At 43.4% G+C, this 23918-nt stretch overlaps 2 protein-coding genes across 2 annotated transcripts in view; one reads left to right on the plus strand and one right to left on the minus strand.

The window, feature by feature from the left end:
* The window catches only part of LOC111873710 (runt-related transcription factor 3), a 641992-nt gene that overhangs the window by 314578 nt on the left and 303496 nt on the right, over positions 1-23918 (plus strand). The gene's annotated exons all lie outside the window — the stretch shown is intronic.
* LOC111873716 (segmentation protein Runt) overlaps positions 1-23918 on the minus strand; it is a 78138-nt gene that overhangs the window by 31054 nt on the left and 23166 nt on the right. The window contains exon 2 of the mRNA XM_023868650.2: positions 17539-17652. Within this exon, the coding sequence (XP_023724418.1) occupies positions 17539-17652 (114 nt within the window). The remainder of the gene's footprint in view (positions 1-17538; positions 17653-23918) is intronic.

Raw genomic sequence — 23918 nt, forward strand, 5'->3', positions numbered from 1 at the left:
GGTCTAAGGCGTGCACTGTCTTCGCTCGCTCGGGAGCAGGGATCGTGGGTTCGAATCCCACTCGGGGCATGGATGTTTGTGTGCGTTTTTCTGTGTTTGTATACAGGTAGAGGCCTTGCGACGAGCTGATCACCCGCCCAAGAAGTCCTACCGTGTGTCTAAGATCTAGAAAAACCGAAGTGAACGGAGAAGTTCATGGAGGTAGGCCTAGGCCCACTGGGGTTGCAGTGCCAAATAAAAAAAAAAACACATCTTAAGGACTCCTTGGACGTGTAATGAGCCCCTCCCAAGGCGGCTACCTGCACGGCGCAACAAAACAGAAAACTCAGAAATACCTCGTCTAGTTGGTTTCGAAACCATGATCCCTGTGTTTTGAGTGGCTGAAGAATTCGATGTCTTAGATCGCTCAGCCACTTTGATCGGCGTTCGATACTGTGACAATGAAATACTGAGGACAGATGTTGTATAAGACTAAGGATTCATAATCTGATGGCGCCATTTGCAGTGACTGGTACACTCGATACTGTAACAGCCTGCACTGCCACACACGTCACGCAACATAGTTCTGATTCTGCATTAGAATGTGGCAACACTGCGCGGCGATTGTTCGCTGCAAGCACTGGTTGCAGGTAGTACTAATTCTACAGCTAGATGGATCTGCAGACCATAGTCTCTCTGTCGTTATTCTCAAGAAAGATGTGTGTGTAATGTTATGGTAACAATGTCAAACAGATTTGATTATGAATGCACGGAGCTCATTGTACATTCCTAGAAGTATATAGACGAAATTATGCACGATATGTTTGTTAAATGATGGTGTTCATTAAAGTTATAATTAGATAACTCGGAGTATGCTCTGTGTTTCACTTCCATCTTGAAGTGATGGCACGAGAGAGGGAAGGAAACGGAGAGGAGTTTCTGTTTAGCGTAGTTGGTTGAGACATATGCTACAAGCCGGAAGGTCGCGAGATTCGATTCCCGATGAGGTCATTGGATCTTTACATCGACCTAATCCTTCCAGCCGCACTATGGCCCTGGGTGGACTCAAACTCTAACAGAAATGAGTACCAGGAATCTCCCTGGGGGTAAAGGGCGACCGGTGCGTAAGGCTGACAACCTCACCGCCATCTGTGAGCCGAATGTCTAGAGAAAATGTGGGAGCCTCGACGTCTCACAGCCCTATGGACCTCCACGGCCTGTTACAGGGATAGCTTTACGGACACTCATAGAGCGGGTGTGTTTAGGAATGAAGTGGCGACGAAGACACGGGGATTTTGAACTAAGAAGGCAAAAGTAAGAAAGGACTACAACTATGAAAGCAGTTGCTATTAGCCAAACAAAATGAACAGGAGACATTTTTAAGGACTGTACTAAAATTAAGGTATCTGCTGGACTGAGTTCGACAAGCATGTAAAAAGACGCAGAGGAAAGAAGGAAAATATTCCTGCAATCAAAGATATTAATAGGCTGCTCGTTACTGATTCGATAGAAAAGGCTAACTCCCTCAACTTCTATTATTTTTCGATGTTCAGCTGTGAGCGTAGCATTCCGCAAATACAAAGTACAAAAGTCATTAGGAAAAGGTTAGCAGCGATAGGTAAGAACAAATCAATGTGGCCGAACAGCATTTCTGGTGAAATACTAAAACTGGGTTGGGAAGCCATGGTTCCATACCTGGCGCGATTACTGGATGTAACAATTAATAATGCCAATATCCCAAGTGGCTGGATAAAGCAATATTTCCTATTTACAAAGGCGGTGATCCATCGCAGGTCTCAAATTACAGACACGTCAGTTTAACCTAAATAGTCTTCAAGCAAATGGAACACGTCATAGCAGCGTACCTAAGGAAAATATGGGATAAAAGGATTGGTTATTTGAGGGTCATGATTCAGGTCTGAATATTCGTGTGAAAGTCAAGTGATCACGGATTGCCAGGACATTGCAGACTCACTGGATACGGGAGGTAGGATAGACGCTACTATAATAGATTTTTAGAAGGTTTTCGATTTAGTTCCCGATGATCGGCTGCTTACGAAAATTGCGGCCTCGGGAGTGGTCTCGAGGGTAGTTGTATGGATAACGGAATTCCTTTTGGGCCGCACACAGAGAGAGTAGGAGGGCAACTACCGGAGGAAGTCACAGTAACGTCAGGAGTACCGCAAGGAAGTGCACTGGGCCCAATGCTGTTCCTTGCGTACGTACATAGAGAGTTAGAGTAGGAGGGCAACTACCAGAGGAAGTCACAGTAACGTCTGGACTACCGCAAGGAAGTGCACTGGGTCCACTGCTGTTCCTTGCGTACGTACATAGAGAGTTAGAGTAGGAGGGCAACTACCGGAGGAAGTCACAGTAACGTCAGGAGTACAGCAAGGAAGTGCACTGGGCCCACTGCTGTTCCTTGCATACGTAAATTATGTTTGGAGAAATATTAAATCTGCTATTAGACTTTTCGCGGATAACTGTATAATATATAGGAAAATTATAAATAATAGCGATATGGAAAAGTTGCAGACAGATCTCAACAGACTGGGGGAGTGGGCGGCTGAAAATGCGATGGTAATTAATCCATCTAAAAGCAGGGCAGTTTGTTTCACGAGAGCCCGAGTGAAGGAACCGCTGAATTATTCGTTAGGGGAGCGACCAGTTGTAAATATCTGCGAATAATTTTTTAGCAGCGATCTAAGTTGGGATGATCTAACTACACGGTGAAAAAGCCTGGAAGGCACTTCATTTTACAGTGCGTTTTCTTAGAAAGGGAAATAGTAACACTATCATTTTAGCCTACACATCTTTAGTGCGCCCGATTCTGAAATATGGGGCGGCTTGCTTAGATCTTTACAGGGACGGACAGATAAATGCGTTAGACCGGGTGCAAAAGAAAGCGGCTAAATTTGCACATCGTAGGAACCATCTGAACTGGGGAACCTTGACACAGCGCAGGCAGATAGCTCGCATATGCGCGCTCTTCAAAGCATACACGGGAGAACGGGCTTGGAAGACTATAGGTGATAGATTACAAAGGCCATGCTATCTGAGCAGGGGCGATCATGACAAGAAAATTTGGAGCAGAAAGTAACGGACAGGTATCGGAAAGCACTCCTTTGTAAATAGGACCACACAGATCTGGAACCAACTGCCTGCAGATGCTTTAGGGTCCCTCTCCTGCAAACCAAGTAATTTTAGGAAAATGGTTAGGAAAGTGGTAAATGAGGCGAAGTGAAGGTGGGGTGAAAATCAGCAAAAAGAAAAAATGCAGTGAAGTGGAAAGTGTTAAGGATGGGAGGATTACGTAAGTATAGTAAAGCGAAATGAAAGGAAAATGAGAACATGGCATTGCGCATTCATTGATGTTAATTTATTAAATATTATAATAAATGAATATATTATAAATAAGAAAACCGAAGGCTAATTGGATTGGTCATATCTTACGCAGTAAATGCCTTCTAAAAGAAGTTTTTGAAGGAAAGATAGAGGGGCGGATAGAAGTGACAAGAAGACGAGGAAGAAGACGTAAGAAGATGCTGGATGACCTTGGGGACAGAAGAGGATATTTTCATTTGAAGGAGAAAGCTCTAGATCGCTTCAAGTAGAGGAACTGTTTTGGAAGAGACTGTGGACCTCAAGTCTTGACAGATTACAGACGAATGAATGAATGAATATGCTAATTTTCTACTAATGTTATGTTTCTTTACTAATGTTTGTGTGTTTTTCTACTAATGTTTATGTGTGTTATTTGTCTGTTGTCTTACTATAGTAATGTGTTATTTGTCTGTTTTATTATAGTACTACTGCCACCGGGTGAAAACCCATTTACAGTTAAATAATTATAATAACCAATACAATAATGGACCTTCGAGTTTAATAAACGGAAGGAATATTTTGGGCACTTTAATATTGTTTGCTCATGACGCAGCGTATTGGTTTATGATGTGTTCAGGTTTAGGCCTACCTTAGTCCTTGAGAAAATAGCGGCTCCGGTCTAGAGAACTGAGATTATCGGCCGTGGGGATCCGTTGCGCTGACCACGCGGCACCCTCTATCCGCTGAACCTGGCACTAACTTTGCCGACAAGCGACGGTCGCTCGGTCGGTTTAGTTCGCTTGAGGACTACAGGCCATGGTGTTTAGTTTACCTTAATCCTTCAGAAGTAACGTTTTGAAGTACGGACGTCGCTGTAGTTTGACGCACTGGACTCGTGGACTGTAGGCTACTGGCTTATTTCGGATTTCATATAATTTATATCAAAACATGAACGACAACAGAAATACGCATAAGGTTCAATCGTTGATTAAATTGATCATTCTCACCTTACATATCATCCATTTTGTTCTTGCTATATGCAGCGAGTTTCCGGTGGTAAAATTGAAAAGCCGCGGCAGCGCTGCTGAGGCAGTAAATATTTCATGACAGAATTTATGTACAGAAACTTAAATTCACTCTAAAGAAACGCTGCACGTAGATGTATTCAATTGCGCTCTTTCTTGCACATGAAGGGTTATTGAAATTTGGCACTGAGTGTGACAGAACTCTTTGTTGGATGCTGTAATAGGTCCATACAATAGCTCAGAAGGGTTGGATCCTTACCTCGGACTCTCAAGTTCAATCCCCGTATTACTTCGCATGAGTTTAATGGTGGACTCTCACCGCAGCATATTTTTTTTCTAATCAAATTTCTTCGCTTTTCCCATGCTAATAGTGTTTCAGCCATTAATAAAATTATTTATATTTTGAACATTATCTATCGTCCTATTTTTAATTACGTTTTAAATTATAAATACGACGGCGGATGCTACCCAGAAAGTCACGCCTTTTATTACTTTACCTTCGAACTTTTAGATCTTACTGATTCATTATCACAATCCCCTGAGGTATTCGATAGTCCTAACCAGGCAGCACATTATCATATCTTCGTAGCTGAAGTTGGAGGCTTCTTATATATCCCTGTAATTTACTGGCTACGGAATAAGGAAGTCAGCTTTTAATTAGCATTTTATGGTGAATTTAATATTATTATCGTAATAGCTTACAAAGGTACCTTGTATAAGGGTGTGGATAATGTTGGTGATGAAATGTGTGCCTTATTGAAATCGAGGAGCACTTAGACCGCTGTTGCTTTCGGTGGGCCGCCTGTCTTGGCCGATTCAACTTCTTGTTTCTTCTTCACACGTCTCTAGGCATCGCCACACACAGAGAGTTTTTATTACGAGGGAGAATTTTAAAATCACTCTCCCTTTAATCTCCCCTTAGACTGTGGATAGGGATGGCGTTGTGTCTCACTTCTCGCACCCCCGAAACCGAACCCGGCACCGCGACCCTTGCAATTGTTAAGCGGGAAAGAATGAATGACACGTGGATAAGGATATTCCCATTATCCCTCCGTCTGTTCTCGCTTTTATTTTATCTACTAATTTATCCCCATATACGTTATTTATTATTCATCCAATTTATACATCTATTCTTCCGGTATCAGCCGATCACAGTGGCAGCGCGGTCTAAGGCATGAACTGTCTTCGCTCGCTCGGACACTGGGATCGTGGGTTCGAATCCCATTCAAGACATAGATGTCTGTGTATTTTTATTCTGTTTGTTGTTCTGTGTGTAGGTAGCCGCCTTGCGAGGGGCTGATCCCCCGTCAAAGGAGTCCTACCGACTGTGTATAGGATTAAGAAACTGAAAAATCGGCCAAGGTCCAAGAAAGGTTTGTAGAGCCATAGGTAGATGTATATATATTCTTCCATTATCCATCTCTTCTTCAATTTGTCCGTCTTCTAATTATTCGTTCCTTCCTTATCAATATTTCAATTCATCATTCTGTTTATCCACTCACCCAGGCTTCAACTTACCACCCATTCTTTGTCTTGAGGGCTTCCAGTTGAAACTTGGTACACATTTTATGTTTGGCCCCTCCAGTAGTAGGTGAGGAGACAACATTATTAAGCTCCAGGATCCTGTAGACTGTGTAATTGTTATCATCTGGCCAGCAATCTAGCTCGTTAGTTCTCCACAAAGACTTCAAAATTAAATCGTGGAACCGTATAATAATAACTGCCAATACTTGTTACTGCAGAGCCTTCAGAATGTTCTAACATAGCCGCGCGTGCGTAGTTGAGAAACCTTTCTGAGTTCACATACTCTTCTCAGTTCTTGTAGTTTCACTATTTGCGTTTAGTTCCTCCTTTTTAGTTAACTTTTCTTATTTATATAAATAAAGTTAGCTTGTGAAATCACTAGGCTGTCTGTGTGTCATGGCACACGAAACTCTCAACGGCGTATTTCATAACTCCCGCCCATCAGACTGTGTCTGTATGTGAATCCCTATATCGTTGCTAGGCAACGGCTCGGTACATGTGTTACCGCGGTGACGAATACACGGGCACCAATATAAGAATTATTGGGTGCGTCATTCTCTATGCGGTCCGTGTCGTGTTAAAGGAAAGTAGGCGATTAGTTCTTCCTAGAACTTCTTGTCTTTTACGCTCTTCTCACTTTCATTTGAGGTGATCTTCTTTCTCGTTTTACTTTTTCATTTTTCCTTTTCTTCTTTTCTTTCATCCTTTATTTTCTTTTACTCTTTTCTCATTTTTGTTTATCGTGATCTCCTTTCTAGTTTTCTTTCTTAATTATACTTTTTCCTTGCTTTCTTTCCTCCTTATTTTATTCGTTTTTCGTTTTCATTTATGAGACTTTCTTTCAACTTTTCCTTCTTCATCTTTCCTGTTCTTTGTTTTATTTCCTCCCCTTTCTTTTACTCTTTTCTCATTTTTCTTTCTTTCGACATTCTTTCAAATTTTCTTTCGTCACGTCTTTCCTTGTTTTCTCTTTTCCATTTTCTTTTATTCTTTTCGTGTTTTTGTTTATTACGACTTTCTATTTCTCTTCACCTTTCATTTTCGTTGCTTTATTTCTTCATTTTCCTTTACTATTTTCCGATTTTCATTTATTGTGACCTTTTTTACTACTTTTCTTTCTTAATTTTACGTCCTTTCCTTGTTTTTGCCTTCCTCCCTCTCAGATGTACCTCATATGAAATACAATGCAACGAGAGCTCACAGTATGAAGAGCGTTTCGAGCCGACAGCTGCAACAGGAATGCTGGCCGGCACGCAGTAACGAACCCCGAGGTCGCTTGCCCGCTGAAGACATAGAGAAGGACCTCTCAGATCGAGGCCTCTGTGCATTATTCGGATTTTAACAATGTTACTTAGCGTACAGTACTGTGAATAACGAGCCGACGGATATAAACGAGAAAGAAAGACGCATTGACCGCTAGTAGGATTTTCAGTCTTGAAGGAAACAGAAGTAATGGGGTTGATTTTCTTACGGTGGTGATTATTGAAGGCTGCTATCTTCAGGGTATATGAGATCTACCATAAAATTGGAGACATCAAGTTCCTACGAAGCGAATGTTACTTATTACACAGTGTTATGCCTCATAGAAGAGCGACCTTCTTTTGTTCTGAAGATTTTTATCTTCTTAGATGTAATGCCATGTAGTCCGGTGAAATTCAACAGACGTTTCGGGAAAAAATCTCCTCAATCTTCAGTGTCGAAGTCTAGCTGTGTATGCTATTTGCATGGTACATGCTGGTTTCTTGCTTAGCTAACCATACCACTATGAGTATACGTTATTCATGTTCGTCTGCCACCTGCTTTCACGTTGGTATCTTGCTCGCTTTATTCGGCCCTGAAAATGAAGACCATATTTCTCCTCCGAAACGTCGGTTGAATTTCATCGGACTACACTCTGTTATATCCCAGTAGACAGAACACTTCATAATCACCACTGTGAGAACCTTAGAGCCAACTTCTTACGTTCTGTCTACATGTCGCCTTCAGTTCAATCTACGGTTTTGTATTTTATTAGCCAGGCCAGTTTACCTTTATATTTGCGTTATAATTAGTTTCTTAAAGTAAATTCCTTCAGCACTGTAAGATGAATGAGTATTTTTATCTTTGTCCATTAAAACCAGAGTTTCTCCTCTGTAATTGAAGGTTGTACAACGAGCGAAATATTTCTTTTAGCAGTCTTTTCTTATTTAAAAACACATAAATAGAAGTTTATAGATCACCTTACTGTCCTTGTATTCCCCTAATTTCTGATAGCAGCAATAGTATAGTCAGAGAAGGGCAACAGAGACGGCCATTGCTAGGCAACGGTTTTGGAATTAGATGTCCCATATCTGTTTTAATTTGTATATTAAAGTGTATTTGTTTATCCGGTTTAATTAATACCGAAACTGTCAGAAAAGATTTAAAGAAAGCTACTCTCTTATTTTAAACTGAATTTTTAAATTAATTTACTATGCGGAGCTGCTCTGTAACGTCGGAGATCCCGTCGAATGAAGGCTGTTGGCACAGAACTTTAATGATTAAACAACAACAGTCCGCTGTTCTAGAACAACAAAAATCAATAATACAGGAAACAGTAAAAATTTAATTAAGTGCAAATAAACTGGGACGCCCAGTTTCTATGTTTATTTAACAAGTGAGTACGGCTGTAATTGTGAATATGATATAACAATACACAGGGAGGCAAATTAATATTTAAAAATAATTGAATATAAGTCCGCGATTGATTCTGTTACGTAAGTGAAGCCAGTTCTCATATCACAGTCTACCCTTCTTTATGTATCAGTTCACTCTCCACAAATGGCGCATTGGACCTGAACGGGTACACTGAGATATTTTTTGTTAATGCTAGTGGGATGCGACTAAGTCCCTTGCACTGCAGCCACTTCTGGCCTATTGTACCAGCCCCAGATGATAGGTGAGGGTGATTGTGAAGCAACTGGTGGAATGAAGATTGGCAGGGGAAACCGAAATACTCGGAGAAAACCTGTCCCAGCGCCAATTTGTCCACCACAAATCCCACTTGACCAGACCCGGGATCGAACCCGGGCCGCCGCGGTGGGAAGCCAGCGACTAACCGCTTGAGCTATGGCGCCGCCCTACGCTGAGATAAGTATTGAAATGACTATACGGTTTATAACAGGGCCTAAGTTACAGTGAGTCACCCTCTCTCCCTCATACAGTGCAGTTGCAAGAACTACCCCACTATTTTTTAACCATACTCCTCGTCCATCGTCTAGAGGCCAGATCTAAAAATGATATAGTGGTGATAAATCTTTGAAAAGTCTATAGCTACTTGATTGGCTAAGAAATTCACCATACAGGAGCCGGGATAGCGCAGTCAGTGCAGTGGCTGGCTACGGGTTGCGCGACCGAGGGGTCGGGGTTCGACTCCCGTTAGGGATAAGAATTTTCTCTTCTCTATGTCGTCTAAACCGGTTCTGGAGACTACTCAGTTTTCTATCCAATCACGTACAGGCGTTAATAACATCAGTTGAGACTGGGACGGCACGAATATTCAGGTGTCCGAAGTGGAGGTGGCAACTGACACGCGATAACTATTCGAGAGCTCGCAGCGTATTCGGACAGACCTCGACGGATTCAAGGTGGCGCTGGTAGCTGGTGGACGTGATACAGTGCTCGTACGAATTAAGCGCCCACGAGTTATCTACGACATTTTCACGTTACTTTCAGCAAATTTTGGTGACATTGTTACCCGCCTGGCGTTATTGCCCGCTCTACCCTATATCATATTCAGAAGGAATTTGGTGTTTAGTTAAAGGGACAGTAAAACAGCCGAGTTATAAGGATCAAGAGTAAGAACCTTTTGTTTGACTCCTGCGGTGTATTAAACATTGTTCTTCTGTGAAGGCCATGAAATCTTGACACTCGCTCCTTTGCCATATTTGATCATCGGTTCGTTTCCTTTTTCGTACTGGCTGATCTGAAGTAGCATTGGTCACATTCGTGTTTCAGATTTTGTTTCCTCGCAGTCAACTTTTTTAACGGATAGAAGTTTTCGCGTGGTCAGCGCAACGGATCCCCATGGCCGTTAATCTCGGTTTACTAGACCGGAGCCGTTATTTCCTTGAAATAGCTCCTCAATTATCCTCACAAGGCTGAGTGGACCCCGTTCCACACCCACTACTTCTCAGAAAATCTGTTAGCGCCGGGAATCGAACCCAAGATCTCTGGATTTGTATCCAGGAACTCTGACCACTAGACCACAGAGACCTGACAAGCAGCGGTCGTTCGGTTGGAGTTTTTTGTTTGCCCTAATAGTCAACTCTTGCTTCCAGTCTCAGGGTATTTAATTGTCCTCCCTCGAAGGATGGCAGTTGTTCCGGAGCACACAAACAGCTGCCAAGAAAGACGGCCTACCAAGGGGAAATGATAGAATTTCATAACAAGCAGCTTCTTAAAAGAAAACAACAGGAACAAAGAAGAAAAAGGCGAGAAATTAAATTAAAAAACATAATATGGAAAGCTTCCCTACAGACGAATTTTAATATTTTGAGACAGCTAATAATCTATTTTAAACGTTATTTTATTGTAATTAAAATGCTTTGTTGGTAACGAAATAATTGTTGCCTGGCCTCTCAATAAATGACCAGAACTGACACACATCCACAGAGATCTTGTCCCATGTAGATCAACTGAGTCAGCCGCCTACTTGGTCGGTTCGGTCCGTCATTCTGTCAGCCAGCCAGTTGGGCAAGCAACCCGTCAGTCAGTGATTCAGTCAATTATATTCTAACGTGGATATCCATTGCTAGACAACAGCTTGTTAAACGATTTCCCGCTTAAGGGCGTGACAACAATAAACAGATATTCAGTGCTAGGCAACGTCTCTGTAAACACGCGGCTATAACAATACGCATGTGTTTCTGTGGGGTCTGTGTCGAGTCTATGTAACGTGTCTATAGCTGAGAGAGAGAGATTGGTCAGACAGACGTCGTTCAAGGTAGTGAGAGATTTTTCAGACAGGAATTGTAATTCATCAGTAAGAGAATCCAGAAGGAGTTCAATGTGTAAGCTGTTATAATTAACTATAATTGTAAATAAGTGCCAATAAACCCAACAATGAAATCCAGAAACCATTGTATTTAGTCGCACTAAAACTTTACACGTGACAATATAGTCAGGCACCTGGGTAGTGAAGCATTCAGTCAACCACCCAGACGAGTAATGAACCAGCCAGATAATGAATTAGGTATGCAGTCAGCCAGCAATTGAGTGTGTTGTTTGTCAGCCATTAGTCAGTCAACCAGCTAATGCATGTCAGTCAGCCAACCAGTTCGAATAGTGGGGGGAGGGTGGAGTCCAGCTGGGTCCACTCAGCACGCCGGCCACTACCTGGCCTATTGTACTTGCCCCGGATGTTTATGATGATGGAGAATTTTGTAGAATGAAGATTGGCAGGGGAAACTGAAGTACTCGGAGTAAACATGTCCCAGCGCCACTTTGCCCACCACAAATCCCACTTGCCCAGACACGGACTCGAACCCGGGCCGCCGCGGTGGGAAACCAGCGACTAACCGCTTGATCTATGGCGCGGCCCCAGCCAACTAGTCAGTCATAGTCTGTAAGTCAGCCAGCCATTCCATTAGTCAGTCAGTCGCACCGTATATTTTTGTTTGGAAGGTTCGTGTCACCAGGGCGCAAGTAGCATTTTTGTGGGGGATCATCAGGACACGAGTGCCTGCTTCTGTTACGTCACACAAATTGAGTACCTGGCTGCTTCATAAGGTCGACTGTCAACTCTCTAAAAATGAAAAGCTTCCGGCTGAGGGAGAGAGATCTCAGTGAACTATCCTAACCTTTCTCGTGTCAGCCCGGCTCTCTCCCGACACCGTGCAATTTGCTATGATTTCTCTTTTGCACAGCCACGAGAAGAGAAAGAGACAGAGACTGCCCTTACAAGCGCTTTTCCAACCCCCTGGTACACCCACTAGGTTACAGAAAAGGATGGGGTGTGGAAAAGAGTGAGAGAGAGAGATTCCTAAAGCGATAGTTGGAGAAAGACAGTATGAGACGGTGGCGTCCATCTCGGCGCAACACGGAAGTAGCTGGTTCAGTACACCTAAATGAGTGGAAGCGAGAGAAGGCGACACTCCTGCCACCTCGTGTGCTGCTAATTACTCCCACTCCATGTGTGTTTTAGCCATCACCATGGAAACGTACAAGGCAATTAGACAAGCAAGGGTCGGAGGGTTGGGGGGTGGGATTAGGTTGGGACGAGGGAGGGTGGTTCGTGGATAAAATTGCCCGTCCACTCTCTCTCTTTCTCTGTCTGTCCCTCTACTCTGCCTATCAGAATGGCCAGTGGTCGTCACCCACTGCAGGCAACAGAATATACCAGACACAAGTGTGAAGCACTCCACTCGTACCTTCAAAGCCAACCAACACCCCGCCACCCCAACCCATCCCTCTTGTCTTGGGAGAACTACTGAAAGGTTTTACATACGTACAAGACAATGGATAAAGGTTCCCTCGAAGCGGGGAGACAATTCTAAGAGTGATTATGGAGGTGAGTATGAAGAGAATAAATTTATATACATAGGCCTTTTAATTCTCCTGTACATCCCCCAACCAGCCTTTCACTCCCCCTTTTCCTCTCTGTCAACTCTCTTCACTACAAGGGTGAAATTATTGGCCTTTTGACCTTTTGTATCCTTGTGACTGCAAAATTGCCCCTTGCTTGCGAGTAATGAAGTTGTAACACTTTGTGTTACCGTGAGCGGTGCATTTCGAGAAATTCTTGCTTCTCGGAGAGAAACAGACTCCAAACGCAAACAGCAGGCTTTTTTCCTTCACAATTTTCCTGTTTGATTTGTTTCAAACAGATGGCACCGTCAGGTATGCGCTCAAATCAAATTACGAATATTTCCGGTTACCAGCCGGCCTTCCGGTTCCAGAACCAAGGTACTATACCTCGGTGTCAGGGGCTGTCAAGCTCCTTTACAGTGTTACAGATTGTACAGCCACATGCAGATTTTGTCTGTTGCTTTCGCTGCATTGAAACATTGCATTGCACAACCCCCCACGCCACCCCAGTTTCTTCCACCCAGTCGCTAGGTACACGTAGCTTTATTTTACTCATATGCTATTTCTATCATCCTACTTCCCGATATGGGTGTGCGCGGCGGCAGGTGGTTGAGGCATTCTGTTACAAGCCGGAAGGTCGCGGGTTCGATTCGCGATGAAGTTATTGTATTTTTCAATTGACCTAATCCTTCCAGCCGCACTATGGCCCTGGGGTCGACTCATCCTCTAACAGAAATGAGTACCAGGAATATTTCTGGGTGCAAAGGGCGGCCGGAGCGTAAGGCTGACAACTTTACCGCCATTTGTGAGCCGATTGTCTAGATCAGCCGAGTCAAACATGCGGCCCCCATAGCCACAAAGTGCTGCCCCTCAACTTTTAGAGCTAATTGATATTAAAATCAATATTCAAATTTTAGTAGAAATATTTTTCGTAAAGATAATTTTCCAACAGACCAAAAGACAAGAAGTCTCACGCAGACATAAATTAGCAGGCTGCAGGAAATTCAATGTTTTACTATTTCTAACATAATATCTTGTGTAATCTCTCTTTTTACCTATTGAAAAGTTGTTTGATGCTTGTCAAAAATGGCATTCTCTTGCTTTTTAAAACTGTAAGATATGTGATTTTAAGTAATTATATTGAAATTATTCCTAAATAATAAATAGAATTAACTTTCCTTGTATCAAAATCTAATGTATATTTATATTTTAAAGTGCGGCCCTGGACTATTATTTATAGGGCTGAGTTGGCCCTCTGTACAAGTTGAGTTTGACATGCCTGGTCTACAAAATGTGTGAGCCTCGGCATCTCACGACCCTATGGGCCTCCACGGCCTGTTACAGGGTTACCTTTACTTTTACTTCCCGACGTTTTCTTCTGTAATTCCTTTCATAAATTCATAATATCTGGACTGTGTAGAATAGTGAGTGTTATTATTTGCAGTTTCTTGCAATAAGAACCCAGTAATCAACCAAAACCGCGTGTCTAGCCACACGTTAAACTGATGTCAAAATTAATTTTAATTTAATGTTAATGTTCAGACGGATGAATGTGGGAGATTCTTGTGCTCTGATAGAGAACCGCAATGCCTGTAAAGCACAGTGAGTGGAGGATACCGAGCAATTCGTTTCTATGTAACTGCTTACCATTTCCGCTTCCGAGTCTTAGCGCCGCTACAGACGAGTTGAGGCTCGTCCTTATCTACCGCAGAAACCTGCTAAGCCCTTACCTTTACGACAAGCCGAAGGACTTTTTTGTTACGAACTACGACTCGCGGAAAATTCAGTGTGACCCTCGACAACACAGCGATAGTTAATAATCCGTTCCTTTCATCAATTTTGAATGGTACTGAGTAATCACTGTATTCACAACAATATATAATTGTCCCTGTGCTTAGTTAGTTATTGGAGAGGGTGGGTTTCCCCATGCACTTAGACCTGTCTTGGTCCATTGTGCTTCCCTCTATGATATTTTATCAGTCTCTATATCCTACCGGTACTGGTGCCTACCATCAGTCCCGCCCAGCCAGCGAGATCGGCCTCTACTAGCTGAGAGGTATCTATAATGCTTCCCCCATCTGCCAGAGGTATTAGAGACTACTGTTGGGCGGGAAACGTCCGTAATTTTGCTCAGTGGCCTCCTTTGGAGATATGAGGTTCTTTTACGTGCCGTAAAGCTACGACACGGGACCCACGGCTTAAAGTCCCTCCCGGAGGACTTGTTCCCTGAATTTTTCCGCCCTTAAAAATTCGACGACCTCCGCCGGGTATTTGAACCCGCGTACTACGAGTCATGAGGTGGGAACGTTACCTCTAGACTACGGAGGCCGCTGTCCCTGTGCTTAACTAATTAAGCACTACGCCATGAAGGAATATGGGTGAGTGGATGTATAGATCCATATTTTCTTGACATCGGCATTAGTTGGAGGTGAGTTGTCAGCTTGACGCCCCGGTCTCTTTATCCCCGGGAAAAGATCCCTCAGTACCCGTTGGATTGGAGTCTGGGTGGACCTCTGAGCCGGTTTGGACGACGTGGAGAAGAGCAAATTCTTGACCCTACCGGGACTCGAATTCTGACCCTTCGGTCGTCCAGCCTGTAGCCAGTCGCTATACCGAATGCGCTATCTCGGCTCATACAAGAATATATAAAAATTAAATACTGCGATCGAGACTTTAGTATACATTGCTCCTAGTACAAATTCATTGTATTTTTGTTTCAACAATGATAAGTGGAATGACAATGCTTTGGACCTAAGTAAGTACAAGTTCTTCTGCAGAGGGCCTCCGGGCCTGTCATCCTTACAATTAAGAAGGCAGATCTGGCGGGCAACTATTTATTTCCTTGAAGAGTTCCGTGTCGTGGGGTATAACGTCATGTAGTCCGTTCGAAGAGAGGAATATGTCGCCTCCAACTTCACAATCGAAAAAGAAACCCGAGGAATAATCAGCGCTGTGAGTACCTCAAATCCTACATTTGTACCCTCCGCGGTATTAGAACGCGAGACCCCAGTGTTCGGCCGGTTTAGGGCATTGTATTTCCTAAACAGCGCTTCCTCTGGTATCCATAATACGCGGAACCCTGTTACATGGGATAGTGAGGGGCTGGACGGCCGGGGTTCGATTCCCGACAGAGGCAAGAGATGTCTGTCCTGGCCATTGAGGCCAGAACGGCTCTGGGGCCCACCCAGCCTCCTGTTCAGTGGGTACCGGGGGCTGTTGCCCTGGAAGTAAAGCGGCCGGGACGTGAAAATCTCCACTGACCTCCAACTAATGTCCAGATCCCGAATTGTGGAGGTATAACTCCACACCCCTATACGTCTTCATGGCATGTTGCTTAATTAATTATGCACTAGGATATCTTTACCATTTCATTCAGTCATTCAATCGCTCTACAGCCCTTTATTGGGCCCTAGCCTCTTCTTCAGTTTTGTAGTCTTTTTTTGCCCAGACAGTCGTTAGGAATCCTTGGACGATTGATCAGCTCGTCGCAAGGCCGCTACCTACGCACAGGACAACACAAACACAGAATAAACACAGACTGACATTCATGTCATAAGTGAGATTGGAAGCCAAGATCCCAGTGTTTGAGCAAGCGAAGACAGTTCATGCCTTAGACAGCGCTGCCACTGGGATCGGCTTCTTTGCCCTTTACCTTTGTCTTACCCGTATGAAATGAGAATAGTAATCATAGCGTGTCCCTGTCTCAAGTATTAATATTTAAAAGCGGGAATGTACATGTGGCCAGAGCCTCTAGCAAGTCCTGTGGAAGTTATCATATTTAAACCCCCGGCTTACTGGTCCTTTATGTCGTGACTATCACTATTATTGGTCATTGTCCAATAGAAAGAAGGGTTGGGTATTTGGTCAATATTGGAAACCATAGCAGGATGGGCGACCCAAGTAGTACAATGCCAGCGATATTCAAACAAACCTGAAAACGGAAAATAAATAATTTCTGTTTTCATACGTAACTAAATACACAGGCTCGGCTTGTACCTGCCTTCTGTTGTTCTCACTGTTTAGTATTCAGAACGCACACAGCTGGAAGATGTCAAAATGAAATTACCGGATTGTCTTCTTGTACAGACTCCTCAACACTGTGACAAATCATTGTAGTGAGTCTACTGGAGGTTAAGGAAGAATTCTCCAGGAAGTCCTACCGGGGAATAGAGTTACTCATATATTGTTCTTAGTAGGGTGGGACTAAGTCCCTTGTACTGCGGCCACTACTGGCCTATTATACCAGCCCCAGATGATAGGTGAGGGTGGTTGTGGAGCAATTGGTGGAATGAAGATTGGCAGGGGAAACCGAAGTACTCGGAGAAAATCCTGCCCCAGTGCCAATTTTTCTACAAAACCAGCCCTGAGCTCGAATCCGGGCCGCCACAGTGGGAAGCCAGCGACTAACTACCTGAGCTATGGCGCGGCCAATGAGTAGAGGCATAGCTCCACCATTTCCTAACGTTGGCAGTGCGTGGAGATAGTCAGTTTCACCTCTTGTAGAAATAGTCCTCGCTACCCATTGCAGACTGAATGAGTCTGAGGGCCGCTCTGGAGAAAAGATAAATTTCTTGTCCCTGTCTGAAATCGAACACCGATTCCTCGGTGTGGTCCACGAGGCCTTGTTGTGGAATAATGGTACATAAATATTTTTGTCTCGAAATCGGGTTCGGAAATCTATGCTAGTCACATTACTCGGTCGGCTGGAGGGTCTTTGGGTGTGCATTGTGTTGCGATGGGTTCCCGAAATTTGAGAACCACTGGTCCAGCCTGTAGCCTCGTCGATATAGCGAATTTCCTATTCCGACTCCTAGGAGCCTGCTAGAAAGCAAGTAGAAGCTTATTTTGAAGTTCTCACATGTAAGACCACGTTATTTTCTGAGGAATATATTGCCTCCATCTTCAGGGTGGAATTGGCAATTTTGCATGAGTAAAAAACTGCAATGGACATTGTAGATTTCGGAAGTAATAAAAATTTTACTGTCACATTTTCGAGAATAAGTCCCTGTAGTAAAATCTAGGTACTCCTACCATTCTCTTCCGCGATAGAAGGGACTATGTGCATTAGTTAGAATCGTAGAGTCGATTAATTTGTAGTACGTTTTTAAAATCACTTAAGTAAAGAGAGATATGTACTTACTGGACTTTGTGCGGGGTTCCCTGGGACCATCCACTGTCACCTTGATCGCTTTGTTATACGTTGCGACCTGGAAAGGCGTCGAACTGATGACTATGGTCAGCGAGAAGCTCTTCCCTGTAACAAGGATACAAATCTCAGGCATGTAGCCAAATTCGTACGTGAGGTCTGTGGGCGATTAATGATGCATTGTTAGCGGGAAGGCTGGCACGGGTTTTCGGAGGGTGGGTAAAGATGACATCAAGTTGCTAATACGTGGAATGTTGGGCGGAAGTTTCTGCAGTTGGGTAGGCGAATGGATCTGAAATTTTCAGATTCCTTCTGCTGACCGATTTTGAAAATAATTGACTCATGATGGAGTGTGAATGTAGACGGGGTTTGGATTGGTAATCGGATTTATTGAACACTTTAACACACAACACATGACCATTCTTAGAAATCACTCCCACACAAAGTTACGGTCTTCACTGCACTGTTTGGTAACATCTTTAAACAGTGGACGTTCCCCTGCTCCTGGGCTCACATCCTCACAGGCTGGCGGCCATCTCACACCAAACTCCTACTCTTCTAACTGCTGTCTCAGAGTCTCATGTAATGGCGGCTGGTCCTCGTTATATAGCCCCAGAATGGACCGCACAGAAAACACCGCTTCCAGCAGCTCTTCTGTTGTTGCATGCATGTCTGTTGCGGCCGTCACGTGACGGCTACTGAGCTATTGCCTAGCAACGGGCGTGTTTACGGAACCGTTCCCTAGCAACGGCTGTCTATGCTGACTTCACAATTCTGGCTTTCAGCAGGCATGCCACAATATAAATAATCTAGATATGTAGTAGGAATGTGGTATCGGTTAATTCTAACAACTACCTACACAGAGAAAACTCATCCCGCGATTCTTCGAGCTTGTTGGCTGAAACACTGTGGCCTTGTATTCGGGAGGTAACTGGTTGCAGTCTCTGCCAGTACAGTGGCTGTCCTAACTGAAACATTTCTTGTTTTCTATGAGTTCCTCCAGGAAAATATTCCCGGTAATACCTCTATTAGGCGGGGGCACACGGTAGCGTAGTTGGTTGAGGCACTATGCTACAAGCCGGTAGGTCGCGGGGTTTATGCTCGAGGTCATTTGATTTTTCAGTTGGCCTAATCCTCCCAACCGCACTGTGGCCCTGGGGTCGACTCATGACTTCTCTCACAACGAGCTTGCAAAAATAGTCAACCTTAATCCTTCTCCTTTGTATATTTCACAAATTCACACCGAATTATTTTGGGCTGGCACAGTGGACACGATAGAACTATACAACTTACATTCATGCAACTTACTAACTCCCTACAATTCATTGCTACGGGAACCAGAAATCGAATAATAGTAAAGTAAAGGTATCCCTATGAGAGGCCGTGAAGATCCGTAGAGTTGTGAGATGCTGAGGCTGTCACATTTTGTAGACAATCGGCTCTCAGATGGCGGTAAGGTTGTCAGCCTCACACGCCGGCCGCTCTTTACCCTAAGAATGTTCCTGGTACTCATTTCTGTTAGAGGCTGACTCACCCTCAGGACCATAGTGCGGCTGGAAGGATTAGGCAAATTGGAAAATTCCACTTCAACGGGATTCGATCCCGCGACCTTCCGACTTATAGCAGAGTGTCTCAACCAACTACGCTACCGCATTTCCCCATAAATCTAATAATAACAGTGATAATTTGATGGTTACAATTCATTCTTGTACAGAAAGATCATTACACGCTTTATAAGCAGCCGTCTTAATGGCGTACATATCTGTCTCTGTTTCGGCAAAGGAGTTAAGGAAACCGCTACTGCCGAAAAATAAATAAATATCCCTAATAACAAAGGCAGACCTCAGTATTGGTTTTATTTTAAATTCGGTTGTCTCTCTCTCTTTCTATCTATCTACCTCTCTATCCCTGTTGTTCCCACTTTGGAGCACAGAGCATCCGCGAAACGCTTCGTTTCACTTCAGTTTCTCAATCCTAAGACAGTCGGTAGGACTCCTTGGACGGGGGATCAGCCCGACTCAAAGCCACTACTTACACATGACAACACAAACACAGAATTAACGCAAGCAGGTATCAATGTCTTGAGTGGGATTCGAACCCACGATCTCGGCTTCCGAGCGAGCGAAGACAGTGCATGTCGTAGACCGCTCGGCTACCGTGACCGGCAACAATGGCTGTAGGTACTAAAGTCTTAATTTTTCCTTGTACACAAAGACATGTTCGAGAGAACTACATCTCCACTTGAATTTCGGCATTAGATGGAGTTGAATGGTGCAGATCCATCAACAGTTATTAGAGTCATATAAGTTCAGTAACTGAAAAAAATTCTTTAACGTGCTTAAGAATCAATAATCTTAACGACTTTTGTATTACTGTGACGAGTATATTCGTCTTGACACGTCAAAGGGTTTATCGATACAGCATCTGAATTGCAGAGATTCTACCACGTTCAGATTTTAAAACGTCCGAAGATAATGTCCACACATTTTCGTCAGCCCGAAATATATATTTTATTGATTTTTGTAGGGGAATATATTACTGATTCACTGCCTTCTCGATTTTGCACAGATTGGCGTGACTGCATCAGTACACTAGAAAGGCAGGCAAAGCATTGTTGACACGAGCATGGTATCCAGGGAACAGTGCGGGAGGGGAGGGTTGTGTACACACAGGGATTTGCAGAGAGGGGGGTTAGCCACTGTACCTAGGCCGGCTGCTGAGTCATTTCGCAAGTAGAGTTTAGTTGATAAAAATCAATACGGATCAGCAGTGTATGGCTGTGAGGATGTCCTTGTGATGTTTTATTAGCAGAGCCTCGGTACATGGCGATAACATAGATCACAAGAGCCCTTCAACTCATATAAGTTTTAACACCAACAAATATTTTTATTCAAAATTCATGCAAAAGTCCTTCTACTCTGCGAACCAATGAACGTTGTTCCTTGTGCAGGCAACATTACGGACGAAAAATCCCGTGTAATTATGTTTGAATTTCCCACCGGCGTATGAATACCGAAAGTAGGTTGAAAATAGAATCTTTTGGGCTGTAACATCGTGTAGTTTGTAGAAAGACCGATGTTTCAGAAGAACATATTGACTCCATCTTCAGGACCAAAGAGTAAGCCAAGCTAGAAACCGGCTTGCTCAGCGTCTCATCTGCTTCTGCTGCTTCAACTCTTCCACCCAGCAGATGGAGACAATGTTGTCTTCCGAAACCCTGGGGTTTCTCCGAACCTCACGGAGCAATTTGGAAGCCTCAAATCCGACACAGAATCTAATGATGACGTAACGTTCTATCAACGATCTCGTAACGACGCTCCCTCGTGCCCATAGTAGATGGAGTATAGGCCTACTTCTTGTAAAAGTGGTTCTGTATGGGTGCGAAACTTGGTCTCTGACATTAATGTGGAGGAACATTGACTGAGGATGTTTGAAAAGAGAATAAAAGTAAAGTTATTCTTGTGCTTGGCTAATTAAGCACTACGCCATGAAGGCGTATGGAGGACTGGATGTATAGAACCATGTAATCCTGAACTCAGCACTATTTGCAGGTGATTTGTCAGCTTCACACCCCAGCCGCTTTACACCCAGGGAAAGAGCCTCCGGTGCCCGTTGCATAGGAGGTTGGTTGGACCCCAGAGCCGGTCTGGACGGCGTGGAGGAAACTCTTGGCCCTACAGCGACTCGAACTCTGACCCCTCGGTCGTCCAGTCCGTAGCCATTCGCTATACTGACTGAGCTATCTCGGCTCCTTGAGAACAGGGTGCTAAAGAGAATATTTGGACCGAAGAGGGATGAAGTGACAGGAGGTTGGAGAAAACTGCATAATGAGGAGCTTCATAACTTGTACTCTTCGCCAAGTATAATTAGAATGATCAAGTCAAGGAGCATGAGATGGGCAGGGCATGTAGGACGAATGAGGAGCAGAGGAATGGATATACGATATTAGTGGAAGAGTCAGGAGGAAAGAGACCACTGGGACGAGAAAAATAATATTAAAATTAATCTTAGGGAGGTAGGATGGGGCAGTAAGGACTGGATTGATCTGACTCAAGATAGCGACCAGTGGAGGACTCTTGTGAACACGGTAATGAACCTTTGGGTTCCATGAAATGCTGGCAAGTTCTTGAGTAGCTGTACAACTGGCGGCTTCTCAAGAAGGGCTTATCTCCATGAAGCTAGTCTGTTGGGTCTGAATATATATTTTGAACTAGTGCCGACGAAGTAACAAGATAGGACTTGATAAGCATTTCGTTGTGAAGAACTGTAAAGGAAAAAGTAAAGCTATCCCTGTACCAGGCCGTGAAGGCCCACAGGGTTGTGAGACGTTGAGAGTCCCACATTATCTAGACAATCGGCTCAAAGATGGCGGTAAGGTTGTCAGCCTTACGCGCCGGCCGCGCTTTACTCCCCAGGAAAATTATTTAATTAATTCCTGGTACTCATTTCTGTTAGAGACTGAGTCGACCCCAGAGCCATAGTGCAGACAGAAGGATTAGGTCAATTGAAAATAATCCAATGACCTCATCGGGACTTGAATCCAAGACCTTCCGGCTTGTAGTATAGTGCCTCAACCAACGTGACAAATTTGGTACAGTTTACCTGTATTAGGTAAACTGTACCAAATTTGTCACTTGAACAATAAATACCAATATTAGAAACAGTACGTAATCTCTTTCTTATTTTGGAACTGTACAGTTCTTCACCCCCTCAAGTACTCGGATGGTGTGTGTGTGTGTGTGTGTGAAGAACTGTACAGTTCCAAAACTGTTGATACGAATGAGATATTGCGTACTCTTTCTAATATCCGTATTTATTGTTCAAGTGACCAAGTTAGTACAGCTTACCTAGTGTAATACATTTTCAGCACCAATGCACTTTGCAGCTCGTGTGAGGACACGTCGTGTTGCTCGTCTGTACAGTGAAATAGCTCTATCTCGGAAACCGTTCGGAACAGGACACATGTATATACAGGATTTTTATTTAGAATGACCGATACTATGACCTCCCAGAATATTGACCTTTCCTCCTCGGACACTCTGTATATAAAGAAATACAATAGGACGTTGTGATTCTCTCTACTGTCGTTCCTGTAGAGATGTGGGCTTTCGGACGTAAGAATCGTATTTGCAGAATCTTAAAATAAAGATTAATACAAATTTTAGTTGGTTATTTAACGATGCTGTCAGCTTCGGGACTATGTACTATCGATGACTGGACGATCAATGAATGTGGAACACAGAATGTGGAATGAGAATTGGTAGGAGAAACTGAAGTGTTCGGAGAGAAATCCCTCCACAGTGTCATTTTATTCACCACAAATCCCACACGACCGACCTGAAAGAGATAGGTCCTGTGCAGAACAAGATAGGAGCGATCTCTTTAACATTCGTTTAAACTTTTCCACTCCTGTCTTAGCAGCTCGTTAAATATTATATTACGTAATGAAGTAAGTGTGAATTTTAAGATCTGTCTCCTGGGATATGACGCCGTGTAGTCCATTCAAAATCAATCGACGCTTCGGAGGAGCGTTTTATTTCGATTTGCAGCATGAAATGGGAAGCAAGAAGAGCTTACAGTTTCATTATTTGGCTTATTCTTCTTCCTTGAAGATGGAGGCAACAGTAAACGTCAATAAACTGACTGACAGTTCACATAAGGCGTTCTTTGTTAACTTTGTAAACTGCGCCTGAAATGTGATCCAGTATCAAACGTGAAACATAATTAAAATTGCAGAATTAAGCATAGTTCTATTAGTTCATGATTTGTTTAATCCGTCTTGCAGTGCGTACACTTATCTATCTTCTTCTCTCACTCTCACTACATGTTTCGGCATAAAAATGCCATCTTCAGGTGCTACTCAATTCACGTCAAACTAGTACATTGTATGCCTTGTCTTCACTTTAAAATAACTAAAATATATGTCCATCATATATATTGACAAATGTCAATCGTAAAAATATTAAAACTGTTCAGGATTCCCGATCGCTACGTCGTATCTTATTACGCCAGTCATGCTCATCCTACTCTGTTGGAGCTCTTCTTCCCTATCGTGTGTATCTGCAACGTGAATTTGTATTCATTAATACTGTGTTCCGTATTTTATCTATTACTTGTGGTATTATAACTTTTAATAATACTCACTGTGTTTCTGTTGCGTCTTGTTCTCGCGACTGCGTGCGTTATGCTGTTGGGTCNACCTCCCAGAATATTGACCTTTCCTCCTCGGACACTCTGTATATAAAGAAATACAATAGGACGTTGTGATTCTCTCTGCTGTCGTTCCTGTAGAGATGTGGGCTTTCGGACGTAAGAATCGTATTTGCAGAATCTTAAAATAAAGATTAATACAAATTTTAGTTGGTTATTTAACG

Source organism: Cryptotermes secundus, unplaced genomic scaffold (assembly GCF_002891405.2).
Source record: "Cryptotermes secundus unplaced genomic scaffold, Csec_1.0 scaffold31, whole genome shotgun sequence".
NCBI classification, from domain to species: domain Eukaryota; kingdom Metazoa; phylum Arthropoda; class Insecta; order Blattodea; family Kalotermitidae; genus Cryptotermes; species Cryptotermes secundus.